Source organism: Cygnus olor, chromosome 10 (genome assembly GCF_009769625.2).
Source record: "Cygnus olor isolate bCygOlo1 chromosome 10, bCygOlo1.pri.v2, whole genome shotgun sequence".
Taxonomy (NCBI): domain Eukaryota; kingdom Metazoa; phylum Chordata; class Aves; order Anseriformes; family Anatidae; genus Cygnus; species Cygnus olor.
In genome coordinates, this window is record NC_049178.1 from 5802666 (window position 1) to 5824024 (window position 21359).

Genomic DNA, 21359 nt, shown 5'->3' on the forward strand with positions numbered 1-21359 from the left:
CAGCAGAGTGCAGCTGTTGCAGCTCATTGGACGCTGCATACATCTCAATGAGTGAGAAATAGAGATTGCTGTACTGCTACCAGATGAGAGGCAACACCAGAAAGTTAGCAGTCTGCATCAGGATGCAGGGATACAAACTCCTACAGAGTATAATAAATAGTGTAACACAGTTCTGTGAGTGCCTAGGCAGCGCTTTTCTCTATATGAGGAGAGGCAAGAGTGGTCCAAGACTTAGTTTATATAACAAGCTATTTAAGGGAGAAGTTAATTGAAGTACATAAATACTGAAGAGTATCACATCGAGCCCAACTTAGATGAAGTTATAGAAGTGCATTTAAAAAGTCATTAAAAAAATTAGTAGAAAATTTCCCACTTCAAGATCCCATGAGACAAATTCTGTCAAGAAATTATTAGATATTATCTAATATTAAAAATACAAAAATGGAGAAGGCAGAAAAAGCACAAGTTCACCCAAATGGGTCACAACTTTTTCCAAAAATTGTCAGTTTGTTTTAGAGATGAGACCACAGCCAATAGAGCAGCAGCTGAAAGTAAAATTAAACTATAATTCTGCAACTTTTTTTTTTTTTTAATTACATACTACTTATGTAAAAGGTTGATGTAAAGCATTTTCAGATGCATTTTTAAGTGTCCTCTGATAATCTCCGGTCTCATTCTTCCATTACCTGTCCTAAGCAAATATGCTTTTTCCCCTCTGCCAGCCTTTACTGAGCCTACCAAAGGCAGAAATAGCACAAGGATGGAAATGCCCATAAATGCTATGATCAGACTGGAGAATGCAAGGGCACATCTCTGTTTCTGTTCCAGTCATTTGCAACACACGAGGAGTACGTGGATATGGACTGAAAACCATGGCTGATAAACTAAAAGCAACAAGGTAAAAAATAAAAAAGGATGAAGAAAAACAAAGTGAAGAATGGAGTGTGTGCACTAAAGAAAGGAGGCTGAGGTGAAGCAGGGCAAGGGAAACACCACACCCACCTGTCACACTGAGAGCAAGTGGAAGTGCTTTCTTACACTGGTATTCCAGGTCAAGCACCAAGAATATATACCTGCATTTTACTAAGATGAAAGAAACACAGCTAGATAACATTAAGACAAATTTAGAGACGTCTGTAACTATTCAAACGTGAGGTGCCAGGTATGCAGCGTCCCTCTGTTAAGGCAGTGTCTAAACAGAAGTGTTACATTACAGGTACCGTCTGTGCCTATACACCACAAACTCTGTAAAAGCAGTTCTTGTTCTGTTATCTTTTTGGTCATATTTTGTCTCAGGTTTTGGTGAGAACACAAGAAACAGGAAAACATTCTTCCAGATTTCTGTTTGCACCTGCAGTTACGGTGAAGCAGGATGAGAAAACACTATGCTTCACATTAATTTGTAGTCTGTCATCCCCTTTTCTTGAAACTATGGCTTGTGCCTCCCTCTGCTTTTTAAGGTTGCTTTTCAGAGCATGGTACAGACTGTATTATTCTGTAACCACGCTCTGAGAAGCAGGTAGTGGGTAGGAAGCTTTCCTTAAAGCCTATCATGCTGATACACCAAGCTCCGTGCAGCCTCGTGCACGCACCAGCTGGGCTAACTTCAGATCTACAGAAGCACAGCGCTGCCTTTGCTGACTCAGTCTCAAGACATTGCTGTGATGATTATTTCAAATGTATGCCCTTTGCATAGGTTTTGAACTAAGGGACACATACAGAATTATCAGCAATTTTTCCTTCATCCCTTTCCTGTGAATAAATAACTTAAATCCTTTACTTCTGACAGCAAGTTTCATCAGCATGCCACAGTATTTTAACAAGCAGTACTATTCTGCAGAACATCTTTGTAGAGAAAGCTCATGCGTGAAGTCAAGGGAAAGGACAATTTTCATTTTCAGCATAAAGCAGTCAATTACATACAGAAAACCCAGGAAAACCAGTTCAGCTATACCTCAGGTGAAGTATGAGATTATTGGACTAAGGTCAGAGAATCACGGAATCGTCTAGGTTGGAAGAGACCTCCAAGATCACCTAGTCCAACCTCTGACCTAACACTAACAAGTCCTCCACTAAACCATATCACTAAGTTCAACGTCTAAACGTCTCTTAAAGACCTCCAGGGATGGTGACTCAACCACTTCCCTGGGCAGCCCATTCCAATGCCTAACAACCCTTTCAGTAAAGAAGTTCTTCCTAATATCCAACCTAAACCTCCCCTGGTGCAACTTTAGCCCATTCCCCCTCGTCCTGTCACCAGGCACGTGGGAGAATAGACCAACCCCTACCTCGCTACAGCCTCCTTTAAGGTACCTATAGAGAGTGATAAGGTCGCCCCTGAGCCCCCTCTTCTCCAGGCTGAACAATCCCAGCTCCCTCAGCCGCTCCTCGCAAGACTTGTTCTCCAGACCCCTCACCAGCTTCGTCACCCTTCTCTGGACTCTCTCGAGCACCTCCATGTCCTTCTTGTAGTGAGGGGCCCAAAACTGAACACAGTACTCGAGGTGCGGCCTCACCAGAGCAGAGTACAGGGGGACAATCGCTTCCCTAGCCCTGCTGGCCACACTGCTTCTTATACAAGCCAGGATGTTGTTGGCCTTCTTGGCCACCTGAGCACACTGCTGGCTCATATTCAGCCGACTATCAACCAATACTCCCAGGTCCTTCTCTGCCAGGCAGCTTTCTAACCACTCATCTCCCAGCCTGTAGCTCTGCTTGGGGTTGTTGCGCCCCAGGTGCAGGACCTGGGGCTTGGCCTTGTTGAACTTCATACAGCTGACCTCAGCCCATCCGTCCAGCCCATCCAGATCCTCCTGCAGAGCCTTCCTTCCCTCGAGCAGATCGACACACGATCGACAGAAAGCATCGCTTCTCTTCAGGGTAAATTATTTTTGACATTAAGTAGCTATAAATATATTTGAGGAAGAAAAATGGTTCTGTTGAGGATATTATCTATTTGTAATTCAGGATGAATTCATAAATCTTAGCCAGGCTTTTCATTCACTGGAAAGCAAACATATAATTCAGTCTAGTCGTTATACAGAAATTGGGCAGCCAACATCCTTAAGAAAAAAGTTACAAAAACAATAAGTCCCAAATATATTCTTTAACAAGGTAATGATGTCATCTTAGATGATCTCATTAAGGATGAGGTTATAGACTGTAGTCACTTGCCACCTTCATTTATTCTCCATGAGCAGTAAAGCAAAGTCATTCAGCTTACTATCAGCAATCTTACTTTCACAGAAGACAAACTGGACTTTTTTTTTTAAATGTGAAAAGAGTCAATACAAATCAGAGTCCTATTTGATTTTCATGTCAGTAAGTCAATAAGAAGATAAACAAGCTGTCTTAAAGGGAAAGGTAGAATGCAATGTCCAATATTCATTAAACTGAATGGGCCAGTGATTCAGTAGGTTCAGGCACTGACATTTTTAATACTGATAGAAGTAATTTTATGTATACTGAATGCCAGAGACTTGATTTACTTCAAATGAGTACTTACAGACTTTGGTATGGTCCAATAAAGCACAGTAGTTGCTCAGAACATTTATTTATAGTTATTCCTACTAATTTAGTGTGACAAAAAAAAGCTTTGGTTTATATTCATAGTTAGTGTAAAGATGAAAAACAGCAATGGAAAAACATACTAAGCAAGACTTGGTTATTCTTATAAAATGTTTTTCTCTGTCAATACACTTGTTCACAGTTTATGTAATCTTGTTCTGAGGAAGCTAATAAAGACACAGCAGTGAATGCAGCTGTATGCAAGTAAACCTCACGAATTCTGTGTTCTGTACAGTAGTAAGTTTCAACACTGATTAACAAAACTACTGAAATGCAGTGCAACTTAAACATGACTTCAGTCATCTAAAACTAGCCAAAAGCATCCTCAACCATAAAAGGGTTGCCTGTTGTTTCACTCACTGATGGACAGAGAGGTTAACACTAAAACATCTGGCAAAATAGGATTGAGCTTTATAAAAACTAAAAACCCAACACAAATTTCTTCTAAAACCTGCTTTTAAATCTGAAACTGAAGCAAATGCACAAACCACCACCACCCCAAAATAAATAAAAACCCCGTAACCCAAGAGTATCACAACCCAGTCATTAGCATTCAGTATGGACATTTTCAGGTTTCAAGTTTCTTGAGGTTTCACCTGATCCACATGGAATGCTGTGCTGTAGGAAGTAGGGAATTGTAGGGAAGTGAAGTACTCTGAACTCAGGGAAGCGAGTTTGGAGATGAAGCAAATTTATTGTTCCAACAACTGAAGGTAAGGAGCATTTTAAATCAACAACCACACACTTCATGAAAATCCAGCTAGTATGAATGAACACATTTGGGTAACCATTCAAGTTAAGCAAGTTTCAAAGCTATTGTAATATGGTGTACACATCATAGAGCCTTGTAGGTAACCCATGGTTTAGAAAAATCAAAGATGCCCCCTGCATAAAGGACAGGCAGAGAACAGCATCACTGAGGTACTAGTCCCATTTCTTTCAGGCAAATTACTGCATAGATATCTAGGGTTAAGGAGTTTGGACATTTTTTTTTTGAACAGCTTTTACAATATTGTAAGGTAACAATGAAAATACATTGTATTTGAAACCAAAGAGCAGCATATTAGACATGCACTGGTAGAAAACATCCTGTGTGCAATCTGAGATGTTAAAAGTACCATACACAACTTGGATGTTAATCTAAAAGCATACTAATCCAATTAAAATTCATTTTTGTGGAAAAAAGTCTACATGGTCTTATTCATAGAAGTGGAATCCTCAACATTCAGCTGTGGTGGGTATAACACGAACATATACAGTCTTCATGTTCAGGTTCTTCATGGAGACGTCCTTTGTGATCTCTGAACCAAAAAAAAAAGGGGGGGGAAGACAGTTAGTGTTCTTTCCAAGAAGTGAAACTATTAATGCATTTTTTCTTTACTTGGACAGTTCTATTCATTCAATTGAAATGGGACTTGGACAGAAACTGCTCAGCTCAAATTCCCTCCTGTTAAAGCACAGTGCATTAAAGAACTGCCACAAGCCACATGTCATGCTCACCAGTGCAAGAGTTCAAGGCACTGTTCTAGGTTACAAAGTAGAATTTTTTTTTGAAAGCATATGTCAGCCCACAGCTCCCAGCTTCATATCCACAGAGAACAGCATCTAGTCAGAAAATTGCTTTATAATGCAATAATGTGTAGTCAACAACACAGAACAATGCACTGAAAACCATAGTCCCTTATAAACATTATGTAAGAATAGCCATATAGGACAGAGCAGAGATCTACCTCCTCTCGTATCCCATCACTTACAGGAGATGGAACAACATGCTTGTGAAGGAGTACAAGACGATGCATACAACTTGAGTTGTATACGTAAAGCAAGGATTGTAGCAGCAACATTAGTTTTTAGCAGATGCTATCTTGTAAAATATGCCTAAAGAAATTTATACTGTACCATAATGATTTAAGTCTTTTCATATGTGTCTGCATATACCTTGGAACAATAGTAGGACAAAGACTCACCAACAACCCTTTTATGGATATAGCATATTTCTAACAGGCTGATCCAGAGTTTATAATTACTTATGAAACATGCACCCAGTAATCCTGCCTCACAGCTAAAGAAACAATGCCTTACAATTACAGAGAAGGGGAGAACTGGAAACCTCTTTTACTATTCTTACCACTGTACAGAGAGCATTTTTTCCAAGAAGCAAGATGCTTGCTAGCTCAGTATTTCCCAACACCCACCAGCTGTAGCAAACTACACCAATAACAGAGCAGAATACTTTTGTTCCAGAGCTGTACCTCCCAGTATTCAAAACAATCGGAATAATAAATATACCAGAGGTCTCTTTACTAAGAAACTTCAAAGTGGTAAGAAACTTCAAAGTGGTAACTACAAATACATACACTGAAACCAAAGCAAAAGAAATTTGGGGGTTACTGTGTAACTGCACACTAGAATCCCTACAGACAACGTAAGCAAATAAAAGATAATTTTAAATTTTGGCACTGGTGTTAGTACAAGTGACAGATTAATAACATTCAGATATTTGGGTATTTTTTCTGTGGAAACAATTTTCTAGTGTACTGCACTGTATCACCGTACTGATGTCTGATATTCATCCTGCTCTAACTTGGGCTCGTGTCCAGCTGACAAAGACCAAGGAAGGCATGGCGCATGTGGTAGGGGGAGGCAAGTCTGTGAAGCACAGCCATAGAGATAAGGTAAAAGCAGTTTAATTTGCAGTAACGTGATGTCCAAGTGGAAACTGTTTCTAGAAAAGGCAGCAACAAGTTTTGTTTCCATGTACCAATACGTACTTTCCTTCTAACATTAAGGCCCCCATCTTTCCTTGAAAAGTGTTTCATATTTAGACTGGGCAGATATAGTCTGCATCAAACTTCAAATGCCATCAATTAAATAATTGAAGAGTCCTTATGGATTCCGATGGTTCCATTTTTAAGGAGTTCTCCTCCAGTGCAGTGCTCTGCTTCAAGCAGCTGAATACCCATCCACAGAGCTAAGAGGTATAATCCAATTCAGCAATTAGGGCTTTATTCCCTCATTAACCTTCCTCTCCTTTGCATGAAAATATTACAGCAGTCTGTAAAGAAGTTACTCTGGTCTGCAGAAGCAGCCAAACTATGAACTTGGTCTCAAAGTTATGTGTTTTTTTTTTTGTTCATTTATTCAACTCCATGATTGCCAAGTAGCATGGTGAAAAAAATGAAAGACAACAAATCTCCCAAAATCTCCAATCCCTGAACACTGAGACATTACATGAAGCTACTTCTTTCAGCAGTATTTAAGAGAAAAATTACTATTAGAAATTGGAAACTTGACTCAACAACAAAACTTAACATGCTCTTCTGTGCTAGTCCCTCTGAAGGAAGACTGAAGTTAGCATGCCAGAAGTATTGCCTGGACCCCAGATATCTCCTAACCAGCTACCTGTGACTCGTGTTTCAGTCTTAGGAATAAGCAATGCTCACCACTTTGACATTTGGTTGCACTTGATCTGTGTAGGTCCCTTCCAACTAAACTATTCGAATTTCTAATTTAAATAATGTTTTTCCAGTCTTCCAAAAGGAAGGTGGAATAGATTTGTTTCTGGAAAGTTGGCAAGCTTTTGGGCAATAGAGACCAGATGCCCAACCGGTAACTCATTTTCTGTCATGTGGTTATTATTTTTTCCCTTTTAAGACGACATCAGCCTTTCTATTCACTGCTCATTATCATTGAATGTTTCAAATGGTTAATAGAAACTTTTATTATTATTATTACCAGCTTTTATTTTCAGAGTAAACCATCAAAAAAAGACTCAAATTTTTGTTTTGAAGCTAAGACCTTGGAATATATTGATAAAATACTAAACAAGGGATTACAAAATAGCAACTATACACACAATCATTAATTGAACTAATATCTTCCAGGGGCATCAAAATATGATTTGTTCTGTATGCAGCATTTATCAGTTAAAAAGATGTGAAGATAAAGTATGGCCACTTCAGTATTTATACCATAAAGAAAACTATGAAAAAATCTTCATGGTGAGTTAAACCTAAGACAACAGAAACATAACTCTATTGCATAAGCATGTGTTAGCTACAAAAATAAATCTCCAGGACCAAGTCCTCTATCTTCTGAGCCTCAAAATGACCAAACGAGGTCATTTTCTCTATCTTCTGAGCCTCAAAATGACCAAACGAGGTATTTTGGCCTTTGAAGACTTAAGAAAAACAATCTTTCACATCATCATGAATTATCAGTTTATACACTATTTAAAGCTTAAATAGTTCTGGAGAATTCATACTACAAATATGCTACAGTGATTCTGTTGATTTCCCTTTTAGGTAAAGGCATTTTAAAAATCCTTACTTCAACTGATACTTAATGACTATATATTGTTCTGTTTTGTCAGTTACTGCACACTTTAAAAGCTAGAAACTTTTATACAATACTTATTTCAGCAGCTTAACTAAATCATATGCCACCGTGAACCTGTTTGCCCCCTAACAGTGATAGAAACTAAAAATCAAGAAGCAAGTATAACATCAATAACTCCTGAATGGCTACATTCCTAGTCAGCAAAGTTGTACAAATAAATACCTTTTTTGTTTATGCAACCGAAGTGTGGTTGATATACTTAGTTCTTACACCTTGTGCTGTTTCTAAACTCTGCTCTACACTTCTGTTCATTAACCTCATTCAGCATGTTCTTCTGAGCGTTAGTTCAAACTATCACTAGAAAGTTTCATCAACATTTGAGATTCACTATACTTACAAAATGGCTTTTGAATAAGCGGAGTTCAGGTCACATGAAATAAAAAAACAAAACAACCCTCCAATAAAAACAACAAAACACACCCTACTTATGCTAATTTTAATCTCTGCAACCCATCTGAGGATTAACCCTAGTTTTAAGGCAGCTACACTGGAGGGCTGCACTCCTACAGCAGCTGACAGGTACCTCAGGAGGAAGCTCAACCCATTCGAAAGATTTGGAAACTAGTTTAAACAGGATGGTTAACTTCCGGGTAGGTAACCTGATGTCATTAGGTTGTGTGTGATCTCTCTCTCTGTACTGGGTTTCCGTGGCAAGGTTTTGGTAGCCAGGGGCTGCAGGGATGGCCTCTGTGAGGAGAATCCAGCAGCTGCCTCATGTCAGACAAGGGCCAGTTTCAGCTGGCTCCGAAGGGACCTGCCACTGGCCAGAGCCGAGCCAGTAAGCAAGGTCATTTGTGCCTCTGTGAGAGCAGATTTAAGAAAAGGAAAAAAACCTGCTGCATAACAGCAGCTGGGAGAGCGAGGAGTGAGAAGCAGCCCTGCAGCCCCTAACATGAGTGCAGCAGGAGGTGCTCCAGGCACGCAGCAGCAGTTCCCCTGCGGCCTGTGGAGAGGCCCCTGGTGGAGCAGGCTGTCCCCCTGCAGCCCATGGGTCCCACACGGAGCAGATCTCCACGCTGCAGCCCATGGAGGAGCCCCCGGTGGAGCAGGTGGATGTGGCCTGGAGGAGGCTGCGGCCCATGGAGAGCCCCCGCAGGAGCAGGCCCCGGACTGGAGCTGCAGCCCGTGGAGAGGAGCCCACGCAGGAGCAGGGGATCTAGGGGGGAGCTGCCGCCCGTGGGGGACCCGTGCTGGAGCAGTTTCCTCCTGGGGGATGGACCCCGTGGTACGGAGCCGTGTGGGAGCAGGTCTTGAAGAGCTGCTGCCTGTGGGCAGCCCCCGCGGGCTCAGTTCGGGAAGGATGGCATCCCATGGGAGGGACCCCACGGGGAGCAGGGGCAGAGAGAGACCGTGAAATAGCAGCGCAGACACAGTGTCATGGACTGACTGCTGCCCCCATTCCCTGCTCGTCTGTGCCGCTCAGGGGGAGGACGTAGAAGCGGGTGGAAGGGAGGAAGGTGTTTTTAGTTTGAGTTTCTCACTGCTCTACCTTGTTAGTAATAGGTAATAAGTTACATTAATCTCCCTATGCTGGATCTGTTTTGCCCATGGTAATTGAGTGATCTCCTTGTCCTTATCTCAACCCTTGAGGACTTTTCATCATATTTTCTCCCCCTTTCCCTTTGAGGAGGGAGAGTGAGAGAGCAGTTGCGGTGGAGATCAGCTGCCCTGCTGAATAAAACCACCACACCCTCCCAAGCAGCTTGTAAATCATGCCGGTAAGATAAAAGGGAGACAGAATCCTTTACATGATTTCACTCAAAGTTGCATTTTCCTGAGTATATGAGAAATACCTGGTTCTGTTTATTTGCTTTTACTATGTAGTTTCCAATCCATTCTTCCTGTCAAATATAGTTCCATATCCTTCTCATGTCCACCTTTTTAGCGCTACAGGTCATGAATTAGAAAGTTCTAAGCCTCCCCCTCTGACTGTGTTTTTCAAAGATTCTTTAGCACTTGAGGTATGTGATTGTCATGAAAGCTTCCTACTTCCCAAGTACTCCAAATGAAATGTTGCTGCCATACTCAACCAAGTCTGACCTACTCAAACTACTCTGAAATAGACCTGATATACTCCCCTGACCCTTTTCTCCAGAAGGAAGAAAAAATCTGCAACTTGAGTATTACAGGAAGAATTTGAAAAGGTTCTTAAAATATTCGCACTTTAGACTCACTTCTAGAAAGAGATTCACTCTGAGTCACAGCAGCATGTAACCACCAGCTCCATTTCTGTCTGACTTTTCTATTTCAAAAGGAAGAAACTTGCAAAAAAACCTTGGTGTTGGACATTTCATAAGGGAAATACATTAAAACTTTGAACTTGCTAATATATTTACGTGCTCAAAGAATTTTTTTAAATAGATTGTTGGCTTCTAATTTTGCCAAGTAATTCAATGTGTAAATAGAATGCATTTAGTAATTAAACTAGGCCTCAGTTACAGGGTTATACTGGCTGCTCCTCAACAAAAAACTTCCAAGTATCCTTGAACAAGCAAATGAAACGTTTGTGCTTACCCTGAGTTTGTGCTTCATCCAGGAACAATTTTAGCCTCCTGCTTCTGAGCCCAAAAACTTTTGCTGTTTCGTATAGAAGACCTCGGTACGTTAATCCATTCTGACCAACAGGGTTTTCCATTAGAAGAGTTCCCATTGTTCCTTTCTGACATTCTAAACAAGATAAAGAGTTACATAACTATTGATAAGGAATGATATTACTCCATTTATCTTGTTAAATTGAAATTTAGGATTTATTCTTATAGTTCATCACCATTTCTTTATAGTGCTTCAGAATTAGCCATACCAGCTTACCTACAAATAATCACTAAATAAGTTTATAAACTATAAACTCATAAGTGTAAGTGATTATTAACAGCTTGACAAACAAAAGAAAACGTTGTAGAATTCTTTACCATTATCAAAAGGAGGACCTGGAAACTGGGAAACATGAAGTATTTCAGCAGGACACACAAACCACTAACAACTACGGAAACTCCCAAAACAGATTCTGATGATCAAAACCCCAATTAAAAACACATTTTTTGCCCCAGGTAGGTTCCCAGTAGTGTCTGTAGGAATCCACGTGGATGAGCAGTCCAGAAAGAATCTGAGATGAAGAGCGAGTTACCAAGAACACAACTTTTCCAATGAAATGTTTTAAAGCAGAAGCAGCCTAGTAGATTAGCAGCTGGAAAACAATTACATGCACTTATCTATACTCCAGACCAGACTAATAATACAATTCCTTTGGCTTTTAAATAGCACTAAGAAATGTTTTACAGACTGTTTACAATGCCTAGGTAAAGAGCAGGCTTATCTTTCATCTTCCTATTCATTTCTGGTCAGTTTTAGATTCAACATTTTAAAATAAGCTGCACAGGTGAGCAGACTGTCAGAAGCAGGGAAACAATGCTGAAGGGATCATGTTTAAATGCCATTCGTTATCTCAAACTGGCTCTTCACTTTTATGAAAAGGTAAAGAAAAGCTAAACAATCATTGTGTTTATTAGAAAGTACACACTACAAGAAAAATAAATGAAGTCACCATCTACAAATTAAAACAGACATACATATCTTCATCATCAAGAGATGGCATCCGAAACTTAGATCGGAAAAAACCTCAGCCTGTAAGCAAGGAGAAATAAGTATCCAACATACCTTGTGGTTTTGCATTTACTAACTGCAAGTTGATATACTGGCAGAGAAGAGCATCAGGAGAGTTGGTCACAGCAGGTGCTGACCCTGTTGTCACATGTAGAGTCTTTCCACTGAGAGTAAGCAAGTCAGTTTTATTTATCAGTTCTGAAAAAGAAAATGAGACCAGTCAGGCCATTACAGGGAAGCCAAGGTCCAGCTCCTGCTCAGTTAGCTGACAGAGTCGTTCTAACTGATTCTGCTGTGGAAGTGTTTGCAATTGCTTGCTCGAGAAAGAGTATTTCTCCCGTTTGACAAGTAGAATTTATGCGGGAGGGGGGGGGGGGGGGCGTATTTCTTAATAATGCAGAGTATGCAGAGTACCTAATCTGCTATGGAAATCAGTTCCTACATCCCACTTTTTATGCACATAAATACATGACACGATTACTTATAAATAACTTAAGCAAGAAGTTACTCACTTAAGCCAACCATTTCTTTCTCATTACATTAAGACCTATGATCTTTGCCTCTACCCTGAGTAGTAGAACTTCAGTAGCTGAAGCAGGGCTGGATTTGTGTTACCACGCAATGCTGGGACAATTCCCACATTAAACTTCAGATAACAGTAAGTGTACAACCAGTAGTAGCTGGTTAGATCACGAATAACATCCTTTGCATTGATATTTGCATTTAATGCCAACAACAGCTGATGATTCAGCAGATAACTCCAGCCATGCATATTTAGAAATTGGTGGACATCAGACACAAAACAGGACTTGCATCTTATTTTTTTCTTAAAAGGATTTAAGACGCAATACCAGCACCTTGGAAGCACTCAGATGAAAAACAAATCAGGTATGTGAGCCTTCATCCCGCACTACCTACACGAACAGCTAGCTGCCTGTCTACCAGAGAGATAAAACATCACCACCAACAACCTGCTGACAGGCTCAACATTGAAGAGAAAGAACATCCCTCTTTATTGCAGCTACAGAAGAACTCCAAAGACCAAATCTAGGAAGAATTAATGAATGTACTATCTTGCAAAAATTGCACAGTGTATACAGAGCAAGCACGTGTCATCTCCTTCCAACAGGTTTTCTTTCCCTATCAGTACTGTTTGCATGTCACAGAGCCTACGGTTTACAAAGCTTTTTTCCATCAGTTCCTCTAAATGAATTTGAAAGAGGGAGAAATTGCTTTAAAAAAAAAAAAGGAAGTTTATAAGTTTAAAAGTGAAAAAAAGAGGTAAAGCATGATCACAGGCTATATGCTCTCAGAATTATGCCAGCTGCCAGAGAACAAAGCACAATGCAATGTGGAAGGTTTATGAAACTGCTGTAGAGAAGGAAAAAAAGAACATTTACCATTTCTATCCTCAGACTGCATCTAAGAAAGAATTTTGACTTAAGAAATCTCAGGTTTTGCAGTGTCTACACATTATGAAATATATTATAAAGAAATCTCAGCGTTCTGTTCTAACAGCACAAAAATCCCTAGCCTTTGAAAATCTTTTTAAAAAAAATGTATAAAGCTTTAAAGAAAAAGGAAAAACTTCATTGCTGCATCTAAAATTGAATTTCTACAAATGAGGTAATGGATGTATTGTAAGATAGTGGTCATCTGCCAGCTAACTGAACACTTTCCGGGTTTGTCTGAGGAGCAGAATCACAGAATCAACTAGGTTGGAAGAGACCTCCAAGATCACCTAGTCCAACCTCTGACCTAACACTAACAAGTCCTCAAGGAGCAGGCCCAGGAGGAGCTTTGCTTTTGGTTTTACTTACAAGAAAGCAAGAAAAAACAACTAACAAGTGAAGGGTAAGTAACAAGAAAAGGAGTCAGCAGAGTTTTTTCCTAGCATAACTAAAACAGCACGGCACTGCTTACCATTTACTTGCAATTACTAGGCAATAGCTGTGAGACCACACCAGCGAGCAGGGAGCTTTACGGAGCAATACGCCCAGTAACTCACAGCTCACCAACATTACACAGGGGCCACGATCTGTGCAGGTCTATGCAGGTCAACAGGGCACAAACAGTGGTCAGTGCAATTTGCACATTTAACACGTCGAGCATTTTGCATTACAGGACCACTGCCATTTTCACAAGGAAGATCCCATGGACAGTGCTATCAATAGACTCAGTTCATATGACTCGAATAACTAGTAAACGAGTCAAGTGGATCATTTCTTCATATATTATGATACTCTTGAAAGGAAGCAGATGTTGAAAAGCGCTCATCAATATTAAAATTTCTTTTAAAGGCAGTTCTCCCTGCAGCTGAGATTTAAGTGGTAATGCTGTCTGCTAAGGTACCTTAGGGCCTTCATGGCCTTTTAAAAATTCAAAATAATAATAAAAAAATCTTATTGAACTCATGTTCAAAAACAATGATAAGAAACAAAAAATAGTTAGCCATCTGAAAATCATAAAGACAGAATAAGACATTGACTAAAAGGTTTTCTGGGGAAATTGTATCTCAGTTCCACCCTCTCCCTTCTCCCCTCCCTGCCTTCTTTTAAACCCTAAATGATTTATGGGTTCATCTAGTCTAAGAAAAACAGATTTGTCTTAAAAAGGTCTTTTTCAATATGGGCTACTTCCTTGAAAGCTGAGTGCAACTCAGAAAGTGTTCACAGTAAGAAGTGTATAAAGTTTTCAGCTATCTAGAGCAAAAATAAAGTCACAGACAACTATTCTTATGATCTAATTTGAGCCCACCCTCTTTCCTTTAAATGACAAACAGAAAAAAAAAAGTAAAATAAGACGAATTCTGTTCTTGTTTCTGAAGACCATTACAAATCCCAGAACCTTGCTCGGTGTTTGTGCAGCTACTCAAAATACATCAATTCACTGCTGGGGAGGAAATGTTTATCCCATTATTTCAATGTTCTACTGAGAAAGAGGGCCTTGACATATTTTAGCCTGCCTTAATACAAGAACAGCCTGATTTTATATCATTATGCAACCTTAAGTAAATCTTCATTACAATTAGAAAACAAGATAATAAACTACTGCAAGTAAAGTGGAGGGGCCTAGAAACCACAGGAAGGAAAACAAGCAGCCAGAAATATGGTTTTACTGGGTCACAATTTTATTAACACATGTGGGACCAATTCAGCAACAATTCGTCCAGAGTGCACGACCTTTCCTTTGCAACTCCTCTCAGAGAGTGGCCGATACCAGCTCCTTGCCTTACCTAAGGAGCCCCTGGGCCTGTGGCGAGGCCTCGCCTAACGTTACCCAAGCAAAGGCTGGGTGGATAAAGCCAAGGGATTGCACCTGAATTGAACCAGACACCAAGAGTTGCAGGGAAGTTAGAGAACAGAGCTAAGAGCTATTTTCTTTTTAAGTGCTTGCATTCAGCCCTGGCTCCGTTGGGAACATCTTCTGCTCATCAATACTTGTTCAAATTCTCTGCCAAAGTAAATTTGATAATCTGATCTTTCCAAGGGAATTTCCATGTCATTAACAAATCGACAGGGAGAACACCCTCTTTGCCCTGACCACTTACAAAGAGTAAAAGATTAAAATCAGCATGCCCAGCTGGAAAGTTCAAATCCAAACAGAAAAAGCGACACGGAAAGGAAAGAAATGAACTCTTTACCACTACAGCAGAAAAAAGCATTTGAGGGAGGGGTAAACTAAATAAGGATCCAAACAGCTTATCATCTCAATGAGGTGAGAATTTCCCAACTCTTCTTGGCCTTTGCAGGTCATGTCTTAATATCCACGATGGTTAATGAACCATACTAGTACACATCCATCCCTGTAGGCATGTACTGCTATGAAGTGTATCACTGCTGTTTGGAAAATGATTTAAAGGAATGCCATTTCCTCCTTTAAAACAAACCTGATAAAGATTCTGAGGGACCCAAAGTTTCCTGTATATCATCCATAACTGAAAGCAAAGAACGAACATTTCATATGAGAAACCATGTAGGTCAAGTGAGCACAACTTGGAAAGAGCTTTTACCACATTAAGCTAAGTGGATTACATCAGAGAAAGTTACGACATGAAAAGGCCCAAAACATTCTTGCCAACATACATTCAGGAAATTACAAGTCACAAAACTAGAGCTGTTCATGTTGACATTATAGACTCAGGTAAGACTATTCCCCTACTGGTATCACTGGCAGACAAACTGGTGATCCACAGCAGTCCTGCATGCAACCCAAAACAGCCTTTTGCAAAAGCCAATTAAAATATCTCCTCTTACATGTTGCTTCAGTAGTACTTCTGTGAAAACACACTAGCAAAGGTTTCTACAGCCATCAGACTTCAATTTTTGTGGTATTTTATCATTTCTTTGTCACTCATCTTAGACTTTACGTTGTTAATGGTGTGGAAACAAACAAATGAAGTTTGAACTCCAAGATGTCCCTGTAAATAACCCTAAGAACATAAAAAGGATTTACTGCTACTGTCGAAACCTATCTGAAGTTGTACCACAGCACAGACACTTCAAGTACTCTGCATTCTGCATTCATTCACTAAAACATTTGGTTAATATTATTTTGTTCTCGGTGTGCTGATTTTTAAGATGTCACTTTTTCTGATGTACTGGAATATTACATATGATGTAATAATAAAACAGCATCTTCATCTCAGAGAAGAGAATGCCAGCTTGCTGGTAGGATCTCAGAGTCAGTAATTGCAACATCTTTCATAATGTTTCTCTGTCACTATTTTATCTTTGTAATGAACTGAACTATGATATAACCTGCAACTCTAAATATAATCCATAGAAAATGCTTTATATTCTCATGCCTTAACAGAGGTAAAGTTCAAGCTGCAAAAATATTCAATAGATTTTCCTAAAAAGAAAAAAAATGCAGAGATCTCAGCTTTCTCTAGGGTGAAAAATAGAATGATTTTTTTCTCTATACATAGGTACACTTTGCATTCAGTTTAAGTTCTCACCCTGCCCACTGAGGCATTGGGAAAAAAATGAAATCATGCAAAAGTTGATGACAGCTTGCCATCAACATATAGCATAGCCTGGACCCGATAGAGACATCTTATGAAATAAATCAGATTTTATCCTGATGAAAGCTGCTAAAGAAATAGGTTAACAGAAGAGATAAGCATCATTTTAGCAGCAGATTTTGGAAACATTCTAATGTGACTATAAACACAGTCTCATAAGTTAAGTATTATAAAGCAGAATATTTCCTTGAGCATTTTCCTGTCAATTTTTTGTGTGTGTATATATGTATATATATATATATATATATATGTGTGTGTGTGTGTGTGTGTGTGTGTGTGTAAATTGTACAGTAAATAACTCCTAGCTGCTGCTAGGAAGACTCAATTTTCCTTGTCATACTCTATTTACCTGTTTTTCCATTAAAAACTGTCAGTTTTGAATTTTTAAGACCAAAAATGCAGGAGACAGCATCTACAAGTCCAGTGAAGTTCAAGGTATTATCTCCTTTTGGATTTTCCAACAGCAACACACCATCTAAAACAGAAATTATGAAATTAAGATACAGTTTGGAAAAACATGAATTTCAATGATTTTCTAATGAGTTTTTCTAATGACTTCCAGCAAATTACTACGCTAATTTAAAACTGACAACTCTACAACTCCAGAATTTTTGTAGAAAGAGGGAAAGAGAGAAGAAAACAGGAAAACTGACTCAAATGTATTGCAGATTTAGAGTTATATTTGTTTTTATTAACAAAGTTATTGTTGCTGAATTATAATCCAGTATTACACTGATTAAAAAGTGGCAGACTGTACGCCAAGATGTTCGCCAGGTTATCTTCATTAATACAAACATGTTATAAAGCATAATTGCACTGACAAAAAATTGTAAACAAATTTAAGAAAAAAATTCCAGAGTACATTTAGTTTGTTCTCATTTTAATATATAACTCAACCTTGTAATACTTTTAATAATATCACTATACTGACTTGTATAATATACTTTTGACTATCCAAAAGTTTATTCTCTAGTTTAAGTATTCTTTTCAGTTCTATACTTAGCATTTTTTTTTTTTTTTTCCAAAAATAGTATCTGGTCCACAGAAAGGCATCTCCTACATATTACTACATAAAGAATTCAAAATTCTCAAGGGACATACTCTGAGCCTGGGTGAATACACACAAGTTTAACATATGACTTTTTTTTTCTTTTAATAAACTTATTTTGAAGAGCTATTTAAAGCTGCTTTGAAAGGGAGCATCCTTCAAACAACTTCTTGGCATCAACATTCCTCACTCCGTTTTCTGAACAGTCTTTTAACACACCACCACAGACAAATCAAAACGGGTACATTCCTACCTTGCTCTGTCCCATTAGCACAAACTTTGAGGTTGACATAGGCACAGGCTGGACCAACACACTGGCACACACCACCTCTGACAAGTGTAAGCTGTAGTTCTGATCCCTTCAGCTAAAAAAATACATACATTGCTTACATATTGTTTTACTGATTTTTTTTCTTCAAACGTCATTAATATTTTTGTCTTTTTTATACTAAACATCACTCATATTTTAATAAAACAGTAGATTTTGCCACTTCTTCCTTCAGAAACAGTGCTCCAAATATGAATTTATCTTTAATTTAAATTAAAGATGAATCAGCCTTTAACGCGTGAAAAAAAGAGTAGAATAAACTGCCTCAGTGTGACTGTAGTCTCTCAAAATCTACCCCCAAAATGAATATACTTAAATGATGAAGGCTCTTCCAGAGGTAATTCAGAGTATCTGAACACAGGATGCTGCTCTCAAGTTGTCTGCTGAAACTTTCATCTGCCTGCACTGGCTACAGACAACAGCCAGGGCTACAAGTTGTCCTGATATTAAGTCTACTGCAGAAACAAATGCATTTTTTACAGGCCTTAAACCATAGCTTTGTTAAGACCATGTTTTCTCAAGCCCAGTTCTCTTCCTGAACTAAGTACAGGTTGATATTCCTCCTGAACTTATACCAATTTTCATGAGAACAGCACTCTAAGTGATCACCTAAGTTTAAATACATAATGAAACAGGTGTCATTCAGAAGTCACTTAGATAAACAACTGGTAGTATGTTGCTATTTAAAACCTTTTTCTTAATTAGAGTGCAAACATAGAAATGCCACTCAGCGCTGAGCTCCTACTGCAACCTAGAGAAAGACTGATGGACTGATGGAGCAGCATATCTTGTTTTGTGCTTACCTACTTTTACCAGCAACTAAAAAAATCACTTTACAAGAAGCTGCTTTTCCCTCCCAATATTTTCTGAAAAAAACAGCTAAAGTTTCTAGCTGTCTCTCAGAGCAAGCCCATGGGACAGGAACTCATAATTAACGGTCTTTATATAAAATTGATCCAGGATACTTTCACAGAAACACTAACCCTTTAACGTAACCAAAATGCTTCCAGAATAAATAGACTGCTTTTCATTTTTGTCCTAGTCTTCATACATATTCAGCATCACACGGATTTCCATTAGTCCTTTTAATAACTTCTAGAGGTTTACTGCAGTGGCCCTGCCAGAACTGCTCTAACTTAGGAACTCACTTGCAGCATTACACACTTGGGTCTTTCACCTTGCACCTGCTTTTGTACCTGAACGCCCACAATGGTCCTCGTAAAACATTTTCCACTTCAGTGCTGCTTATCCACCCCCATCAACAGAGGACAGTCAACACATAATTCAGTTTCAATACAAAGCCTTTATGCCTGAAAGTGCTAGTACAAAATGCGTGTGCAGGTATGACCAAGAAAACCCACCAAGCATGGTTGGGTCTGATGCACTGACCTGCAAATCCACTGCACATTGCTGCAGCTATTTTAACTCTCCACAAAGGGCCAAACTTCTACCCTGAAAGAACTTCTTTAGAAAAGCTTTTTCATTTCAGGTATTTTTATTCACTGCTGTTGCTGTGACAAGCTAGTCGCAGCAGAACAGAGAACAGAGCATGAAACATCTGCCCTGAGCAATCAACCTCTACAGTCCCGGAAAGCAAGACTTCTGAGGAAAAATTCACAGCTGCACTAAAACCCCAGTCATCTGTTTCTGCCTGCAACCTCTCTTTTAAATACTAAATATCTGACTAATAAGTCAGAAGCCCATCAAGTCTGTAAACACAGCCATTTAAAGGTGCAGAAAGCTCCCCACCTGGCAAAGACCACAGCTGAACTCTGCAGGGAGGTACTTTGTGGTAATTGAGACTCCTTAACCTATACTAAAAACAAATGGGAATTTACTTGCAAAGTTCATCTTTACTTCAGATATAGTGCTTAACTTCGGTATGCAGAACTGGCAGTGAGTCACAGCTCATGTTCTTGTTTGGGGGAAAAGCAAGAAAACAAAAAACAAGCCCAAGACTTTAAGCTAGCAGGCAGGAACTCTCAGCTCTATGGCCACCGCAAGATGACCATCACCTGTCCATAAACCTACTCACCAATTGCAACAGCCACACAGAAGTGTGTTACTTCAGGTAAAATTCTGCAGGTTTTCCCCACTCAGCAATCCAGTATTTGTGCAAATGTGTATTCTGATCCACAGACCTCTCTGGTTTACATACTGCTCATCATTCCAAAATCTAAATGGATGTCTGTTTTTGCTGATATCCAGGCAACAGCTATCAATTATATCCCCTAATAACCAGCACCTTCTGTCAGGGCAAGATTTCATTGTTACATAAAGAGCATTATTTAAAACTAACAGACTCCTTGTTTGGCTACCCACAATGTTCTCCTGCACTAGAATCTGCTAAATTAAGATTTAAAAAGCAGACAAATAATGGGGAGGTGGGTGGAGAGGACATACTTGCACAGGCATGGAAGCCTTCACAGAAAGATGTAGCGACCAACAACAAAGCGAACAAACCACACAATCTCAGATGTAGGCTACCAGACAAGTGTTTCCCAGCACTACACATTTCTGCAGCTACTTTTACATTCTGAATTATATTTGGTGTTGATTTAAGCTGTCCATCAACAGCATCACAATCAGGTAAGTACCTAGAAGAAATAGCAAAATTTTCCAGACACCATATTCTCTACTTTTACAATGTTTTTCTTCCTCTGTGTTTGTCTCTAGATGAAACTACTCATTTTGAAAAAGGCCAAACACACTTTTGTTTCAAATCCATACAACTTCAAAAATTTAATTAATATAAAATGTTTCCCTTACACATGCTGTCAGTAGGACAGACAAAGCGTGCCTTCTTTTCAGCTATTCTCATAGACCTACCCATTTTGTAAACCACATTGCAAGAACTAATATATCATAAGTTCTTGTCTTCCTGGGTTTGCATGACATTTAGATTAAAGAAACTGTTTCACCCATAATTCTGATAGGCATGAGTGAACACAGTGAGTTTGCATAAAACCAAAGAGTATTCTTAAAACGTCAGAAGAAACAGTCAAAGAAAACAAAGGAAAGTTCAAACCTGGTGATGAACGAATAAGCCAATCTGCAAAACTGCATTGTTACAAAAGGTTGAACTTCAGGAAGAAAAAAAAAACAAAGCATCCTCAAACATTAATAACTGAAGCTGGCCTTAAGTCAAGACGCAAAATTTAGCTTCGAAGGAGAAAATTTCTAAATACAAAAGCGTATTAACTTAAAGAAATCAGAACAACGATATTTTTGCTTTCTAAACAACGCACTAATCCAAATACAAATAACTATCTAAAGTACTTTAAGCTTACACAAATTGCAATTAACATATTTACTTCAGTTCCCAAGTGGCTTCGTTTCCAAACATAATAGACAAGCAACAGAGCCCACCTATTTTCTTTTTTAAACCAAAA

At 39.0% G+C, this 21359-nt stretch overlaps 1 protein-coding gene across 2 annotated transcripts in view; it reads right to left on the minus strand.

Moving 5' to 3' along the window:
* Positions 1–4241: 4241 nt before the first annotated feature.
* IARS1 (isoleucyl-tRNA synthetase 1) overlaps positions 4242–21359 on the minus strand; it is a 201289-nt gene continuing 184171 nt past the window's right edge. For both annotated transcript variants that reach the window (XM_040569172.1, XM_040569173.1), the window contains exons 31-35: positions 17893–18004; positions 16941–17066; positions 11620–11763; positions 10480–10632; positions 4242–4868 (exon numbers count right to left, since the gene is read on the minus strand). In XM_040569172.1, coding sequence (XP_040425106.1) covers positions 4786–4868; positions 10480–10632; positions 11620–11763; positions 16941–17066; positions 17893–18004 — 618 coding nt within the window. In that variant the 3' untranslated portion in view covers positions 4242–4785. The remainder of the gene's footprint in view (positions 4869–10479; positions 10633–11619; positions 11764–16940; positions 17067–17892; positions 18005–21359) is intronic.